The sequence below is a fragment of the Scyliorhinus torazame genome, chromosome 9, assembly GCF_047496885.1.
Source record: "Scyliorhinus torazame isolate Kashiwa2021f chromosome 9, sScyTor2.1, whole genome shotgun sequence".
NCBI lineage: Eukaryota > Metazoa > Chordata > Chondrichthyes > Carcharhiniformes > Scyliorhinidae > Scyliorhinus > Scyliorhinus torazame.
Window position 1 is genome coordinate 125,457,882 of NC_092715.1, and position 18,727 is coordinate 125,476,608.

General features: G+C 44.3%; 1 protein-coding gene and 1 pseudogene across 2 annotated transcripts in view; both read left to right on the top strand.

Annotated features, from left to right (window-relative positions):
* The window catches only part of commd10 (COMM domain containing 10), a 216,980-nt gene that overhangs the window by 19,925 nt on the left and 178,328 nt on the right, over positions 1-18,727 (top strand). For both annotated transcript variants that reach the window (XM_072516496.1, XM_072516495.1), the window contains exons 4-5: positions 2,790-2,945; positions 8,409-8,519. In XM_072516496.1, the coding sequence (XP_072372597.1) occupies positions 2,790-2,945; positions 8,409-8,519 (267 nt within the window). The remainder of the gene's footprint in view (positions 1-2,789; positions 2,946-8,408; positions 8,520-18,727) is intronic.
* LOC140430175 (U6 spliceosomal RNA) lies at positions 5,461-5,534 on the top strand (annotated as a pseudogene).

Genomic DNA, 18,727 nt, shown 5'->3' on the forward strand with positions numbered 1-18,727 from the left:
TTTTCCCTTCGATGTTAGACCTACCAAAATGCATTACCTCACATTTGTCTGGATTAAACTCCATTTGCCATTTCTCTGCCCCAAGTCTCCAACCTATCTACGTCCTGCTGTGTCCTCTGGAAATCCTCAACACTATCTGCCACTCTACCAACCTTGGTGTCATCCGCAAACTTACTTAGCTTGCCACCTACTGCAATCCGACCACTGGGGACATGCAGATTGCTCAAAATGCTTTCTGAATTTCTTTTTATGATTAACTGAAATATCTACTGCCCCAAAAATTTAAAAGAAAAATGCTTATTTACAGTAATGTAATGAAATTGATCCATTGAATTTGTCTATTAGTGCTTTTATGTAGGCGTTTACTTAAATACTTTATTTTTTCCTAAACCTTGGGCTTGTTGCTTATATATTTGCTGAGACTCTTGAATTTGTGTACACTGATTTGGCTTGTACCCCTAATTTCCCAAAATTCAATGCCATTGTCAGAGTATTGATGCAATATTTTTTCTTCTCCTTCCAACACTTTTTTTTTTTAACCAGTAGTCTAATCTTTAAGAATTATGAAAACAAGAGGGAAAATTTCAAAAGCTTAATTCATGTTTAATTTATATTGAGCCTGTGTGTGCAGGGACTAAAAGTCATATACCTGTTGTAGCTTTTGTTTTGTGTTTTATAAATTTCAGAACCATGTATAATGATGAGAGATGGGCGAGAGTCTCTGAAAACTGAACAAAAACCTCACGGGAGGTTCAAAGTGAATAATTTTTACCTGTGCTTTGCTCATAGAAAAGGCCAACAAAATTGTTGGCTTCATAATTTAACTGGTACTTTTAAAAATAATTAATAGGTTAGCATGGAAATAAGACCTAGGCTGGGTAATACACTTCCCAAAGTTTATAGAGCACAAACATAACTATAATAGATGTATTTTCAGTATATTGTCATTGTTCGTTTTTTCTTCTGCACACCTGTTGAGTTTATTTCTTTTAAAACAGGCATGGCCTCTGTTTAAAAAGAAAATGCTAAATGTAAATTTTATCTTGCTAGTGTTTGTCCAAATAATTTTGAAAGCTTTAAGACTGAAACTGCCAGAAGCTAGACAAAATACTCGATCAGTGTAAATTACAGCCTGTGCAGACACACCCTGGGAATTGTCTCAAAATACTCAGACAACACAGTCCAGAATCAATTCACTGCATCACAACTCCAGGGAAATGTATCAAAGCCCTTTTGGGAAACGTCAGGCCTTTAAGTAAACATTTTAATGTATTTTAAATGAATTTTAATTACACAATTCGGTGGATAAATTTAATTATGTCAGTGTGAAACAGATGTGATATTGTTCAGATTTCTAAAAATCTTGTCTGATTTGTTGTGGGAACCAATCGTTGAAATGTATTGAAAGCTGTGTTTATGTGAGGTGGGTTTGGAGGGAGCATTATAAATGTGGATATTGTTGCTCGTTTTAGCCTCAGTTTAATTGTTCTTATTCTGTCACCTTTGCTCTTGAGTCGCAAGGTATCTTTCTGATACCGCCACGTGGTTCAAGTCCGAGTAATGATCAATAATCCAATACACCGCTTAGTAAGAGTTAAATCAACACTCATTTATTATATATAGCAATTAATACTTGTACATTAATTCTATTTCTAAGCTACTTCCTACAACTAACATGCCAATACTTAACTTTGAAAATAGCCCACTAGGTGAGGGAAACAAATCGCTTTTCGAATGGGTTCTGAGCCTGCGGGATTCAAAAGCTGGTACAGGTCGATAGTCAGGAGTACCTATCTCGTAGCGATCGTTGGAGTAAAACTTACGTTCTCTTGCGGCTATTGTAGAAGGTCAGCAGAAGGGTCTCGAAGGGTGCGGAGAGGAGAAGAAGGGTCGATTTGAACTTGGCCCCTATTCTTATAGTCCCCAGGGGCTTCCCGCCTCTCGGGACGGACCTTGTACCTGGTTCCAAGTGATTGGACTTGGTCCCAATCACTTGGTTCGATAGTCTCCAATGCTGGAGTAGAGGGGTGGTCATTTACCTCTCTTTGTGTCAGCACCTGCTGGCGCCGAAAGGTCTGGGTTGGCTTTGTGTTTCTATTTTGTATCAATTATTCCCGGGGATTGCTGGTTAATATGCAGATGGCTGGGGTGTTGTTATCGATTCGGTCTGGCTTCCCCAGAGGCGAATACATTGCTTTACCTGCAGCTGTCTGTTTGAGTCCTGTTGGCTGATTTTCCCATCAGCCTCTTCCGTTTGCCATTTTAAATCGGGGTTTGGCCATTCTAATCAGGAGTTAGCCATTTTAAGCGGCTACAATATTTGAATGGTTAATGAGGAGGAAGTTGACAAAGTGTGATATTAAAACTGGATAGTGAAGTTGAGTAGCTCCAAGATTATAATAAATAGGTCTGGATTTTCACCCGAGTTGGGATGTCTCCCGACTCACAGCATCCGACTCAGCAGAAACTCGCCCGAATGGTGGAATCTTCACTCTGGTGGTGGATGGGGGGTGGATACATATTCTTTTTTTATTCACTCACAGGATGTGGACATGACTGACCAGACCAGCATTTATTGCCCAACACTAATTGCTCTTGAGAAGGTGGTGGGAAGTTACCTTCTTGAACCACTGCACTCCATGTGGTAAACGTACACGAACAGTGCTGTGAGGGAGGGAGGGAGGGTGTTCCAGGATTTCGCCTCAGCGACTAAAGGAATGGCAATATATTTCCAAGACTGGATGGAATGTGGCTTCTTTTGAATTTTCACTTGTGTATTTCCTTATTAGGCAGCCTATTACAACATGAAACCCGCTGCTCTTCAACAACAACTGGAAAATATTCACCTGAGTCAAGAGAAAGCTGAGGCCTTTTGCCAAGCCTGGACAAATATGGGGCAAGATATTGTTGAAAAACTGAGGCAAAGTACTTTTGCTCCTAAAAAGGTAATATAAGTCAATGATCAAAACCAAATACTCGGGGTTTTCTTTTTAAAAGGAAGAATTTGCGCTTGTATCACAAAAGAATATCCCAAAGCACTTCACGTAAAGAGAATTACTTTGAAGTATAACTACAAGACATGATTTTCCCATTGCGTATGCCCAGTCCCGATTTGCGTTACAGCGGATGCATAGTGGGAGAGGCCAAAAACGTGTTTTGTGCCAGGCGCCGAGCTGCACGTTATGCTCCTGACCCTCTATGCCGGAAATGATCGGGATCACGCCCAGCAACGTATTTAAATGAATTATTAGGCTCTTTTCAATATGCACTGCCCATTTGAAAAAACAGTCTCCTGGCTACCGGTATTCACCGGCCCCACGTGTGAGGCCTCATGCCAGCATAGATTAGTAGTGGTCTCCAGAAATGGAAAGCACACGTAATGGTCACACCGGGAAGGTGGGTGGGAGGGGCTCTGAGGCCATTGGAGCCCTGGCTGGATGGGACAGGGCAGGGCAGTGCCCTGGCACCCTGGCAGTGCCAACCTGGCACTACAGGGATGCCTGGGGCAGTGCCAGGTTGGCACTGCCCGGGTGCTAAGTGTTGGAGCCTGAGCGGACCATGCCCATGAAAGGGGTATGATAGGGGGTTGCCCTGAAAGGAGAGCGGGACTAAAAGGGAGGTCCCTCGGCGACCCAATTGTGGGGTATGCTCACTTGGGGAGGGGTGGTGCAATGCCCCAATGCCTATGAGGATGGATGGGTGTGGGGTGGGTTGGTGATGCAGACTTTTTGTGATGGGGGTCGGTTGCCCCTCCGGGTGTGAGGGTTCAGGGTGTTGTCCATGTCTGTGGGGAATCACGAGGTCCATGGGTGGGGGTGGTGGATCCCCTCAACCTCATGTTGAGGTCTGGGCACCCTTCAAAAATGGCACCCCGATCTCTGAGGATAGGGTCTTGTCGGCGCCTTTAATTCCCCACTGCAGTGGGATTTTTCAATGAGAAATTCCCCAAGTGTGAGTGAATACAGATCATACCCAAACGCCTGGCAATCACCCCGCGAAACACACCCAAAGTTATACTTGGTGGGAGGCGGATACTTGGTGGGACGCGATTCACCGGACCCGTTGCACTCTCGCTCGAACCGTAGTTTTATGGTGAGAAACCAATTATCACCACTTAAACCCTATATCCATATAATTAATGGGAGCCAACGGTCTCCCGTCTTTCAGCGGCCACCCCAGCAAGTGATCACGCTGGCGCTGATTAATACTCCTTTTGAAAAATGTGAACCTGCCGGATGTTCTGCTGCGGGGAACTGAGGAGGTGAGCAGCCATTTTTACATACAGGCAATGAGCCCCTATGATCCGGGGGTGCAGCCCCGGTTGGGGTTAGGCCGCCATCGGGGCTGGTGGGACAGCCTGCGGGATGAGTGCGGACGTGCGCCAGCCCATCATGCCAACCCCTGGAACGTGTTCCCATATCAGGGGCAACTAAGCCCCTGCCTGTCTGCCCCACCGACCACCCGCAACACCCACTGACCACAGAGGTCTCTGGTCGTGCGGCTGAAGGCTATTGCTAATAGGGATTGGCAATATTGGTTCAGTGAGCACTTCACACGTCCCAAGTGGATCCCTCTGGGTGGGCAGGCATGTAGCATGTGGATCTCATTGTCTAGCATCCCAATCACACCTTGATGCATGGACACTGTGAACGCTGCAGGAGGAAGTACCACACAAGCAGCAACCAACCTCCCAACACCCAGGAGATGAGCCCCAGCCCTGTGTGCTTGTCCGTGGCCAGGTGTGCGTGGGCAGGGCGCGTCGGGTGGGGGGCATGTCTGGGGGGTGAGATTGGTGGTCACACGCATCGTGGAACGAAGAGCCAAAGGCGTCATACTGGTTGTGTTGAGGGTATTTTAATCTTCCTCGTTCAAGTGTATAAAGTGCCCCACTATCCCAATGGTGCCAACACACTATCCCCACACTCCCTTCCACGGAGGGCCCCGGGGCACTTGTCAATGGCACATGCACAGCCGTGTCACCCTGTCTGGATGCTGGCTGCGAGCGCAAGGCTCATCAGAGAGGTGGCACTTGGGGGAGCTGATGGCCACCCAGCATCCCCTCCTCCTGGTCGGTGCCCACAGGGCCCTGAGATACACCTCAGGATGGAGGGGCAGCTGGTTTAAGCCCCTGCTGCCCATGTGTCATTTGGCTCTGCCAACCCTGGAGGCTCCCAATGTCTGCACCATTGTGTTGACGCTTTTGGTGATGCTCCTCCGTGATTGGGCCATGTTCTGCAGTGACTCGGTAATGCCCAACTCTGACTGGGACAAGCTTCGCAGCGCCTCTGCCATTCCCATCTGAGAGCGAGACATGTCCCACAGCACCTCAACAAAGTCAGCCTTGAGTCACGTTCCCCACATTCCTAAGGGCCGAGGCCCTTCGCCATGGCCGTCACCGACTGCGCCACACCTTGGACACCTCCATAAATGCTGCTGACGTCCACCAGGCTCTCCGCTGCGGTGCTCGCTTCGGCAGCACATATACTAAAATTGGAGCGATACAGAGAAGATAAGCATGGCCCCTGTGCAAGGCTCTCAGCTGCGGTTGCCACTCTAGCATTGTTGGCCTCGGTGCCATGCATTGCTGGCAAATCTCCTGCACCAGTAGCCTCTGGGTCTCCTCCAATCGGCTATAGACCTGTTGGAGTTTTGTTGACATCTCCCTCTGGATGTCCTGGCCACTCCCTAACGTCTCCATCAGCTCCGGGTGAACCTGTTCCAGAGGCTGAGCAACTGACTGGGACCCAGCTGGATCCTGGGATCCAGCAACCGTCTAACTGCTGTCTCACTTGGGGGTTCCTGCCTCCACCTGATGTACATCAGCAACAGTGCGTTGCTCACCAGATTCTGCCCCAGAAGCCTGACCACAAACTGTTCCCACCAAGGTGTGTGTATCTGCGCTGGTGGAGGGTGACACTTCGAATGTGGCATCCTCTGTGCTTTCCTCCGAGGTGGCCTCATGGGATGCAGGGGTCGGGGCCACCCCCGATGGGCCGGTGCCTGCGGGAGAATGAACACGTGCTCAGTGGGAGGGATGGGTCAGTCTCTCTGGCATTAACAATTCACGTGTGATAGTCCATCCAGTTGTGGACTGGTGGATCCTCACCTCTGCGGCATGCGCCAACCTCCGTATTGCTGACTGCTCTGTCCTCGGCCACCGCCGTCACCTCTAGGGTCCATCCTCCAATGTTGTGAGGATTCTTATGTGTGGCATCTGTTCGCCAGTCTGGGCCCCCTCCTGGTGATTGTGAGAGAACTTCTCCTGCAGTGACACAGAGGGCATCATGAGCCACATGTGTGGTTCACAGTGGCTTGCTGGGGGGGGGGGGGGTGGCGTGGGGGGGTGAAGTGTGGTTTGGGGGGTGGGGGGGAAGGGAAGGTTCCGGATGTGAGGGTTAACTCACCTGTGCTGCCTGGTGTAGATTGTTGACCTTGCGGCACTGGAGGCCAGTCGTAGTCATGCTGCCTGAGCTTACGGCCACTGCAACTTCGTCCCTAGCGGCACTGACTGCCTTGTGGCTCACCCTTCAGGACCCTTCGGAGAACAGGACATCCCTCCTGGCCTCGACCACATCTAGGAGCCTCCCCAGGTCTGTGTCGCCAAACATTTGAGCTGATCATCTCGGCGTCATGGCTGCGAGCTGAGTGGGGTTGGCTTTGTAAGTGCTGCTGAACCTTGTTAGCGGGAGGCTGGCGAGCGCGGTCCTGGCGGATCGGCTGGGGAGACTTCAGTTGCGGTGTGAAGGTCATGAGGTCTCATCAAGTGGACCAATTCATGTTGAGTAGCATTGCCGGCCTCGATGGGCCGAACGCTGGGAAGCTCACAGCAGTTCCTGCTCCCTACCACACTTGGAAATCTTTCTGGAGAATCGCTCTAGTCATTTTTTGGGTGAATTGTATCCACAGTTTATCACCATCCAGGTATGGCAGGGAACTGAGTGATGTTTATTTCTGTTTGTAAAGTTTGTGAGAGAATGGGCCACCACCCTTGGAGAATTAACTGTTACTTTTCAAATGCTGCAATATAACTTCATGTCCTCATGAGCAACAGCAACTTGGAAGATGCGGGTCTCAATTCAGCACTGTACTGGAATTTTGAGTACAGGAGCAGGGATGTCTTGCAGCAATTATACTTTGGTGAGGCCACACCTGGAATATTGTGTGCAATTGTGGTCTCTTTATCTGAAGAAGGAGGTTCTAGCTATCGAGAGAGTGCAGCGAAGGTTCACCAGACTAATTCTTGGGACAGTGGAGAGATTGAATTGGTTAGGATTGTATTTGCTGGAATTCTGAATAACAAGGGGGGGATCTCATAGAAACCTGTAAAATGTTAACCGGGCTATTAGTGGGTGTGTCCAGAACCAGGGGTCTACCCCTGAGGAGATGGTGTAGATCAGTTAGGACTGAGATGAGGAGAAATTTCTGCTCCTAGGGCCTGGCCGGCCTGTGGAATTCGTTATCACGGGAAGTAGTTGAGGCCACAACATTGCATTTTTTCAAGAAACAATTACATATAGCACTTAGGGAGAAGAGGATCAAAGGATATGGGGGGAAAGCGGGATTAGGCTATTTAATTGGATGATCAGGCATGATAATGAATGGTGGAGCAGGCTCAAAGGGCCGAATGGTCTCCTGCTCCTATTTTCTATGTTTCCATGAATGTCTTGCCAATGTTTCTGTACAGGCTTTGAATCCATGACCACCTGACTCCGATGGAAATGTTATCAACTGGGACATATCAAATCCTAAATAGTCTTGACTTGTTTAATACTTCTGGTTCTTTGCTTGCTACCTACAGGTAGAATTCCTTGTGCTTTTCTCGTGGAGCTTTAGAATCCAATCATGAATACCCTAGAATTCTGGGAAATATTCTTATTAGACATTGTAATTTCAGTAGTGGTGGTCTCAAGTCATTGTCCTGTTGAATGACTTGAAAAATTATGCAGTATTAGAGTAGAGAAGTTTGTGAAAATCCAAATAAGTGGCTGCTTTTTCTAACAAACATATATTGCAAATAGTGGCTTATTGAGGTGAAGTTCATCTTCAGCAATAGCACAAGATGAGTGCAAGCAAACAACAGCCCACATTATGTTGCACCCAATTATCTTTTCCATTCATTTCAAATGACCAATATTACCCCATGTTCGTTAGAAATGTGGATAGCCTTAATTTGCTGATTGTTTTTCAGTATTGAGGCAACTCAATACTTTGAAGTAAAATTATGTACACAGCTAGTAGATTTTTCATGGTATTGCACATGCTGAGTCAAGACCAAGTGCTGTATGAAGTCAAAACCGAGTTACAATGCAAGGCCAAGATGGGAGAGGGAGGGGAGGCAAATAAGTAGTCTGAAAAGTTATTCCAATGTCTATTCTGCACTAATATCTCAAATTTGATCATATTTACAGCTTGAGAAGATTGGGTTCTGTCTTAACCTTGAAATGGGTCATTCAACGCAAGCCAAAATGAAATCTCCCCATGCTATTCTTGAGCTTGGAGTCAACAGTGAAGACTCTGAGGTAAATGAAACAGAAATATTATAAAGTGGACAGCTGAGTTGTAATACAAACTGGTATATTTTATACTGGACAATGTAACCATTCACAAGTACATCTCGGTTTTGTGAATCCTGGCCCAAAAATATTTTGTGGCTAATGGAATTGAGGCAGTGCAGGGTTTTCCTTTATATACCTGCGTTCTCCCCCTTTGTCCTTGAAGTGGTTGACTGCTCCTCATTTGCATTTCTATGTGCATTGCTTACCTTCTCATTCCTCACTCAAGTAACCTTTTTCTTAATGAGCCTAGTCATTAGCTGTTAACAGGATATGTGATTGGTACGTATGGAACTGTGCCACAGCATAATTAGCCATTTTCAGGAAATGAAGGCAGGTAAGTGTTTTTATTTTGTAAAATAGCAATTGAAATTAAGATAAAAGCAAATTACTGTGGATGCTGGAATCAACAAAAACAGAAAATACTTCACAATCTCAGCAGGTCTGACAACATCGGTGGAGAGAAAAGGGAGCTAATGTTTCGAGTCTGGATGACTCTTTGTCAAATTAAGATGGCTTGCTTGTGTATGTAATGTTACCTTACAGGATAGTTCCCTCAAGCTACAAGAACCATCATCTTGGGAATGATATGATCTGTGGAAAAGTAATGACATATTATGTTCTGACCAGTTGAGAAGGAGTGAACTGGCTCTGCTCCATTCAACCTTTTCTGCTCATCACAACAGAAGTTTATGTTTTTTTTCACAAAGATGTGCCATTTTCAAATGAGAATGTGTTTAACTATTTGTGCAGTGAGCAATAAGGAGCCAATCAAACAAGGTTTCTTAAGTTAAATAAAGTGCAAATTTATTAACTGTTCAACCCATGGGGAAAAAATAATAAAAACACAATGTCATAGACACCTGCACCAGAAATGAGGGAAGTTAGAGTCCAATGAAATGATGTTCAGCGAATATACGGCTAAGTTTCCTTTGTTCGTCCTTGAGGCGTAGATTTTACATTTGGTGGCAAATTTGGATTAGCTGCTTTTATGGATGAGGTCAGATGTAGAAGAAATTGCAATTATTAAGAGATCTCAGTTCGCTGATATATTGCTAATAAAGTTGACTTCCAAACCTGTTATTGCAATTATTTCTAAAGAGAGAGGGGGACCGAGCAGAGCTTTTCAGCCTTTTAAATCTCCTGAAAATATTTTTCACACTCCTATGTGTCACTTGCAATCTCTGTGCTGTGGCTGTAACCTGACCGTTTATAATTCACCAATTGTGTATTTCCAAGAGGTTTAGGGTGGGTCTGTCTGTGGCAGCTGTGGCTTTGTTAGACAGTTTTAATGGATATGTTGGTTTGGTTGTTTTTCACCTTTTCGAAGGTGACCTTGAATTTATAAGTAGTTTGTTCAGTCTCATTTCGAATTGCAACATTTTCGATCAGTTGAAAGTTTGAAAACCATATTTTCAAAATTAAAGGGGCATAGTCTCGACAATTATGTTTATGAAAGATGTGGAACATGATCAGCACCATCACTACTGAATGTTAAAGGTTCAGCTTGAAAGTGTATAACTTTGCAATATTTTAGTTGTCCCTATCCAGTCAGGGTATTCTCTCCTTAAGAATAGAGTAGTGGAATGTCTGAGCATTCAGTGGCACATTGAGGTTCAGATTTGTCTTCTGCCACCTCCTCCCCCAAAATTGTGAACTAATCTGTCACAAAGACCAGTCCCTTGCTACTGAGTCTACCACTTTTTGGCCACAATCTTGGATAGAATGCTAGAATGGTACAGGCACTTGTGACTTCCTTAACTGTGCTGACTCTTTGAAAGAGCTATCCAGTTAGTCCCACTCCACTGTCCATTGTCCTGCAAATGTTTCCCTTTTTTTGCCTAGCTTTATAAAGCTATTTTTTTTTTACGACCTTCTCCATTTGTCCTGCAGCATTCAAAGACTTGTGCAGATATACCAAAGCTTCTCTTGCCCCCTTTAAAATTGTATCTTTTAAATTTATATCAGCTCTTCTCAGTTTTCCGACCAATTCGCACTTACCTGCCTTACATTTCTTCTGCCATATTTCTGCCCATTTCACCAATCTATCTCATTCTGACGCCAATTACTATCTTCCTCACTTTTTACACTATTTCCAAGTTTCTTGGCCTCTCCAAACTTTTAAATTAGAACATGTATACCTGGGTCCCTAACACTGGCCCCTGAAAGATACCACTGCACCAAAGAAATAGGAGCAGATGTAGGCCATACGATTCCTTGAGCTCTGTCATTCAATAAGATCTTGGCTGAATTTCTACATCAACTTTGCTTTCCCACCCTCTTTCCAGATCCTTGACCTTTTAACTTCCCCAAGACCTAACCATCCCGGTCTTGAATATAGTCTTCAACAGAGTCGCCATAACCCTATGGTATGGAGAATTCCCAAGATTCACAATCCTCTTTGAAGACATTTCAGTCCTAAATGGTTGACCCATTACCCTTGGACTACATCCTCCTCTTTTTTTCCAACCAGGGGAAATGGTTTCCCCGTGTCTAACCTATTAATCACTCTAAGAATGTTTATCATTCAAATTAGATCACCTCCTAGTCTTCTAAACTCCAGAGCATGTATGGTAGCACAGTGGCTAGCACAGTCGCTTCACAGCTCCAGGGTCCCAGGTTCGATTCCCGGCTTGGGTCACTGTCTGTGTGAAGTCTGCACGTTCTCCCCATGTCGGTGTGGGTTTCCTCCGGGTGCTCTGGTTTCCTCCCACAGTCCAAGGATGTGCAGGTTAGGTGGATTTGCCATGCTAAAATTGCCCTTGGTGTCCAAAATGGTTAAGTGGGGTTACTGGGTTACAGGAATAGAGTGGAGGCGTGGGCTTGAGTAGGGTGATCTTTCCAAGGGCTGGTGCAGACTCAATGGGTCGAATGGGCTCTTTCTGCACTGTAAATTCTATGATTCTATGTAGACCCATTTGATTCAGTCTCTCCTCAATGGACAGCTCAAAACAACTGTCCACCACTACTCTCTGATTTCTGTCCCTTAGCCCATTTTGCATCCACAAAGCCATTGATCCTTTAGTCATTGAGCTTCAATTCTGCTAATAAGTTTAGTATGTGGTACTTTATTAGATAACTTTCAAAGTTCTTATGCACAATCCATGTCAAATCTCTGCACTAAATTAGGAAATAACTCAATCAAGTTAGTCAACATAACTTGCCTTTAATTATCCAACTAGCTTTCATTTACTGTACATATTTTCCAAGTTCAAATTTATTTTGTGTTGGTTTATTTTCTCTAAATGTTTCCCCACCTCCAAACATTAGGCTGACTGGCCTGTCGTTTTCAGGATTAATCCTCTCCCCTATTTTTTTACCAGGTATTTCCAGTCCTTTTGCACCATTCCTACATCTAAAGAGATTAGGAAGATTTTGGTCAGACCCTCTTCAATTTCCACTCTTACTTGCTTCATCAGCCCAGGAACATTTCTACTTTTGAGCACTGTCAACCTTTTTAATAATTTATCCATTATACATTTTTACCTACTGCCTCTTCCTTACGGTGACATTGGCAGTATCTTCTTCTTTACTGAAGACCCAGGCAAAGTACTCATTTAGACCTAAGCTGTGTCTTTATTTCCACAAGAAGATCTTCTTGATCCCCTAATGAGTCCAACCCTTCCTTTGACTCCGGTTATACTATTTGTATGTTTATAAAAGACACATTGGTTCCTTATTCTCACTGAAAACTGCTCCATTTGCCCCCTTCATCCTTTTCTGTAGTCTGGTTCTTATCCAACCAGCTGATACCTTTGTTACATTTGTCTAAAATCTTCTGCTTGTCGTCCCCCGTTTGTCATGCTGTTGATCATCTTCTGCTTTGTACCTCGCAGCTTCCTGGATCATAAGTTCAATATCTTCTTTGCTAAAGCGACCTTTGTCATTTGTGATGGTGATCTAGTTTTCCTTTCCACTGCTCTTATCCACTGTGACACATTCAAGGTACCAGTGACATCAATATCAAATGTCACCTCAATTTGAGGCACACCTCATGGAGCAGGTGGAATTTGAGTCAGCTCAATATTTGCCCAGCAAGTTGTTATCCTTAATCATGGCTCTTTCACCCTCATACACCTGGATGAACACACCAGGCTGATTGTCAGAGCAGGTGGTGAAGGTCTGTGTTGTAATGGTGGTATTGGGTTTGATTAGGACGGGCAGCACAGTGGCGCAGTGGTAGCACTGCAGTCTCACGGCACCGAGGTCCCGGGTTCGATCCTGGCTCTGGGTCACTGTACGTGTGGAGTTTGCACATTCTCCCCGTGTTTGCGTGGGTTTCGCCCCCACAACTCAAAAGATGTGCAAGGTAGGTGGATTGAACATGCTAAATTGCCCTCTTAATTGGAAAAAGTGAATTGGATACTCTACATTTTTTTTTTTAAAGTTTGATTAGGACAGTAGTTACACTACCAGCCATCTCCCTGTGTCTGCGTGGGTTTCTTCCGGGTGCTCCGGTTTCCTCCCACAGTCCGAAGATGTGCAGATTAGGTGGATTGGCCATGCTAAATTGCCCCTTCATGTCCAAAAGGCTAGGTTGGGTTACAGGGATAGGGTGGATGCGTGGACCTGAGTCGGGTGTTCTTTCAATGGGTCGGTGCAGACTTGATGGACTGAATGGCCTCCTTCCATACTGTCATGTGAGAGTACCTTTAAGAAATGGGTGTTTATCAGTGATGTCAGAGTGTGGGTGGAGCTGGGCTGTCTGTCAGTTTTTTTTCTTTCGTTTTAGGCTGTTTGCTGCAGGGTGCGTTTTAATTTCGTTTTCAGTGTTGGAGCTGAAGCCAGACAGCAGGTGTACTGTTGATCTCTCTGCCATGAAAAGACTATCTCTTGATCATTTGGTGAATTCAGAATTATAAATGTTTTCAGTAGTGAATGTAAACCTGATGTGCTTCTGTTAAAAGGTGATTCTTCTGTCTTCTGGATGTTGTTTGGGAAGTTATTAAGGATTACTTAGTGTTGTATTCTTTGGGGGTTGTATTTGAATTGATGGTTGCTAAGATGTTCACTATGTTTCAAAAAGGTTAACTTGAGTTCATAGAATAAACGTTGTTTTGCTTGAAAAATTACTTTTCCATTTCTGCTGTACCACACAGCAGTGTGCTCCCCATACCACAATCTATTAAAAGTTGTGGGTCAGGTGAACTCCATGATACGCTTTGGGGTTCTCTAAACCCTGGCCCATAACAAACTGGGGGCTCGAGGGGATAAAAGTCTACTTATTGGATTGGCTTAGTGAACTTAAAGACAGTGAGGGGTGAGCATATTGTGGTTGCTTTTCAGGTGTGGTATTTTAGTTTAAGTAGGGAGTGTATTGTGGACAATGACTCTTTTCAGAGGCTCTGAAGTTTTTGAGGGTGGCGATGGTCACACGCAGTACCTTACGGATAGAGACTCAAAGCAGACTGTTAAGATTTGGCAAAAACATTGCAGTTAACACTACCTGGCAATATGCAAAAAGATTAGGTAATTATGGCAGAGGCTGAGCATTTAAAGTTGCCTGAGACACAGTTTGACTCATTGGAAATTACAAAACTGCAGTTACAAATTAAACAAATGGAATATGAGAAATCATTAAAGCAGCTTGAGTACGAAAGAGAGAGAGGAAAAAGAGAGAGAAGAAAGGAAAACAGAAAGGATAGCCCTCGCAGAACAAAAAGAAAGAGAAAGGGAGATGCATATCAGGGAAAAAGATAGAGAGAGAGTTTGAACTTCAGAAAATGGCCATGAAACATTGGCAGTCAGTTAAAATTGGCAGACGTAAAGGGAAACATACAAAGAACAAAGAAAATTACAGCACAGGAACAGGCCCTTCGGCCCTCCCAGCCTGCACCGATCCAGATCCTTTAAACATGTCTTCTATTTTCCAAGGATCTACTTCCCTCTGTTCCCCGCCCGTTCATATATCTGTCTAGATGCATCTTAAATGATGCTATCGTGCCCGCCTCTGCCACCTCCACTGGCAAAGCGTTCCTGGCACCCACCACCCTCTGCGTAAAAAAACTTTCCACGCACATCTCCCTTAAACTTTCCCCCTCTCAACTTGAAATCGTGACCCCTTGTAATTGACACCCCCACTCTTGGAAAAAGCTTATTGCTATCCACCCTGTCCATATCTCTCATAATTTTGTAGACCTCAATCAGGTCCCCCCTCAACCTTCGTCTTTCCAACGAAAACAATCCTCATCTACTCAACCTTTCTTCATAGCTAGCACCTTCCATACCAGGCAACATCCTGGTGAACCTCCTCTGCACCCTCTCTAAAGCATCCACATCCTTCTGGTAATGTGGCGACCAGAACTGCACGCAGTATTCCAAATGTGGCCTAACCAATGTCCTATACAACTGTAACGTGACCTGCCGACTCTTGTACTCAATACCCCGTCCGATGAAGGCAAGCATTCTGTATGCCTTCTTGACCACTCTATCGACCTGTGTAGCCACCTTCAGGGTACAATGGACCTGAACTCCCAGATCTCTCTGTACATCAATTTTCCCCAGGACTCTTCCATTGATAGTATAGTCCGCTCTTGAATTAGATCTTCCAAAATGCATCACCTCGCATTTGCCTGGATTGAACTCCATAAACAGTTGGTTGATAGTGATGAGGGGAGTGGGAAAGAGCGTCAAAGTCCAAGGCTTTGTGGGGATATATTTAAATATGTCCATTGCCAAGGTTTGACGAGAAGGAGGTAGAAGCCTTTTTCATTTCATTTGAGAAAGTGGCTAAACAAATGAAATGGCCACAGGACATGTGGGTATTACTGATTCAAACAAAGCTGATAGGTAGGGCTAGTGAAGTGTTGCATCACAACCGGAGGAGGTATCTGGGACGTATGAGGAGGTGAAAAAATCCATCTTGGGTGCATATGAACTAGTGCCTGAAGCTTACAGACAAAGGTTTAGAAATTTAAGGAAAGCATTTGGTCAAACATACATGGAGTTTGAAAGGCTCAAACAGAGTAATTTTGATCGGTGGATAAGGGCTTTGAAAATAGACCAAACGTATGAAGCTCTCAGAGAAATTATACTTTTGGAGGAGTTTAAAAATTCAATTCCTGATGTAGCGAGAATTCATGTGGAAGAGCAGAGGGTTAAAACTGCGAGATTAGCAGCAGAAATGGCAGATGATTATGAATTAGTTCATAATCATTTCTGACATCAGTTTCAGCCTGTGAGGGATAGAAACTGATGACATGAGAAATACTCAAGTGGTAGAGGTAAAGGTGATCTGATGGGAGATAATAAGGAGGCTGTACCTCCGGTTAAAAAAGAAATCCAGGAGGGTGGAAGAGACATGAAAAGTTTCAAATGTTTTCACTGTAATAAACTAGGCCATGTAAAGTCACAGTGTTGGTGGTTGAAGAAAAGCACTAGGAAGGCTGATGTGGTAAAACAGGATAAGACAATGGGGTTTGTGAAAGTGGTAAAGGAAATCCCAAGTGAAGCCAAGGAGGTGCAAAAGATTGCACAGCCTGATCAAGAGATAATTGATGATAAGGTGCCAGATTTCTTTAAAGAATTTACTTGTGTGGGTAAAGTTTACTCGTGTATCAGGAGCGGGTAAAGAAGTCACAATTTTAAGAGATACGGGAGTTAGTCAATCCTTAATGGTAAGAGATGAGGAGTTATGTAGTTTGGGAAGAATGTTGCCAGAAAAGGTGGTAATATGTGGAATTCAGAGTGATAGGAGTAGTGTTCCATTATATAAGGTAAGGTTGGAAAGTCCAGTGAAGAGTGGTGAAGTGGTAGTAGGAGTAATAGAGAAACTACTTGTCCAGGAATACAGTTTATCTTGGGTAATGATATAGCTGGATCGCAGGTGGGAATGATGCCTACTCTGGTTGATAAGCCAGTGGAAAATCAGACAACTGAAGTGTTGAAGGACAAAGATCCTGGGATTTTTCCGGATTGTGTAGTAACAAGATCGCAAGTCACAGGTTAAGACAAGAGGAGAAATCGAAGAATGAAGATTACGTTGAAGTGCAATTATCGGAAACTATTTTTGATCAGATGGTTGAACAAGAACAGGTGCAGGATGAGGTGGATATTTTTAGTTCAGGAAAATTGGCGGAGTTACAACAAAAAGATGTAGAAATAGAACGGATGTATCAGAAAGCATACACGGAAGAGGAATCTGAGTGAATACCAGAGTGTTATTACCGTAAAAGTGATGTCTTGATGAGAAAATGGAGACCTTTACATATGCAGACGAATGAAAAATGGGCAGAAGTTCATCAAGTAGTCTTGTCGGTAGGGTATAGAAAGGAGGTGTGAGTTGCACATGAGGTACCAGTGGGAGGTTATTTGGGAATCAGGAAAACTCAAGCTAAAATCCAGAAATACTTTTATTGGCCTGGACTACATAAAGATGCAGTAAAAGTTTGTCAATCATGTCACACATGTCAAGTGATAGGGAAACCTCAAGCAGTGATAAAACCAACGCCCTTAATACCCATTCCAGCATTTGAGGAATCTTTTGCTAGGGTCCTTATTGATTGCGTAGGACCGCATTCGAAAACGAAAAGTGGGAATCAATATCTTTTGACGCTAATGGATGTGTCTACTAGGTTTCCAGCGGCCATTCCAGTACGTAATATTACAGCTAAGAAGATTGTGGAGGAGTTACTTAAATTCTTTACTGGATATGGACTACCCACAGAATACAATCGGATCAAGGATCAAATTTTACCTCCAGGTTATTCAAAGAAGTTATGGATAGCTTATGAATAAAACAATTTAAATCAACTGTGTCCCATCCAGAATCGCAGGGAGCGTTAGAAAGGTGGCATCAGACATGGCATCAGACATTAAAGACAATGTTGAGGGCTTATTGTCAAGATTATCCATAGGATTGGGATAAAGGAATTTCATTCGTACTGTTTGACATTAAGATGCACCTAATGAGTCAACCAAATTCAGTCCTTTTGAACTAATTTTGGTCATGAGGTAAGAGATCCATTTAAATTGATTAAGAAAAATTTGGTAACTGAGAAATCGGAAATTACATTATTGGATTACGTGCCAAATTTTAGGGAACAATTAAATGGAGCAAATGAATTGGCTAGACAACATTTAAAAGTTGCACAAAATGTGATGAAACAGGTAGCGGACAAGAAATCCAAAGTTCGTAGTTTTGCCATTGGAGATGAAGTTTTAGTGTTGTTACCAGTGGTAGGTGAACTTTTAAAAGCAAGGTTTTGTGGACCGTATCAGATTGAAAGGAAATTAAGTGAGGTGAATTATGTGATTAAAAAATATACCGTGAATGGGCAGCACGGTAGCATTGCGGATAGCACAATTGCTTCACAGCTCCAGGGTCCCAGGTTCGATTCCGGCTTGGGTCACTGTCTGTGCGGAGTCTGCACATCCTCCCCGTGTGTGCGTGGGTTTCCTCTGGGTGCTCCGGTTTCCTCCCACAGTCCAAAGATGTGCAGGTTAGGTGGATTGGCCATGATAAATTGCCCTTAGTGTCCAAAATTGCCCTTAGTGTTGGGTGGGGTTACTGGGTTATGGGGATAGGGTGGAGGAGTTGATCTTGGGTAGGGTGCTCTTTCCAAGAGCCGGTGCAGACTCGATGGGCCGAACGGCCTCCTTCTACACTGTAAATTCTATGAAATGTTAGAACCCTCAAGAATATTGACAGTCAGAGAGATCTAGGTGTACAGGTCCACAGGTCAATGAAAGTGGCAACACAGATGGAGAAGGTAGTCAAGAAGGCATACGGCATGCTTGCCTTCTTTGGCCGGGGCATTGAGTATAAAAATTGGCAAGTCATGTTGCAGCTGTAGAGAACCTTAGTTAGGCCACACTTGGAGTACAGTATTCAATTCTGGTTGCCTCACTAACAGAAGGATGTGGAGGCTTTAGAGAGGGTGCAGAAGAGATTTACCAGGATGGTGCCTGGTATGGAGGGCATTAGCTATGAGGAGAGGTTGAATAAACTTGGTTTGTTCTCACTGGAACGAAGGAGGTTGAGGGGCGACCTGATTGAAGTCTCAAAATTATGCGGGGCATAGACAGAGTGGATAGTCATAGAGTTTTTCCCAGGGTAGAGATTTCAATTACTAGGAGGCATAGGTTTAAGATGCAAAGGGGGCAAGGTTTAGAGGAGATGTACGAGGCAAGTTTTTTTAGACAGAGGGTAGTGGGTGCCTGGAACTCGCTGCCGG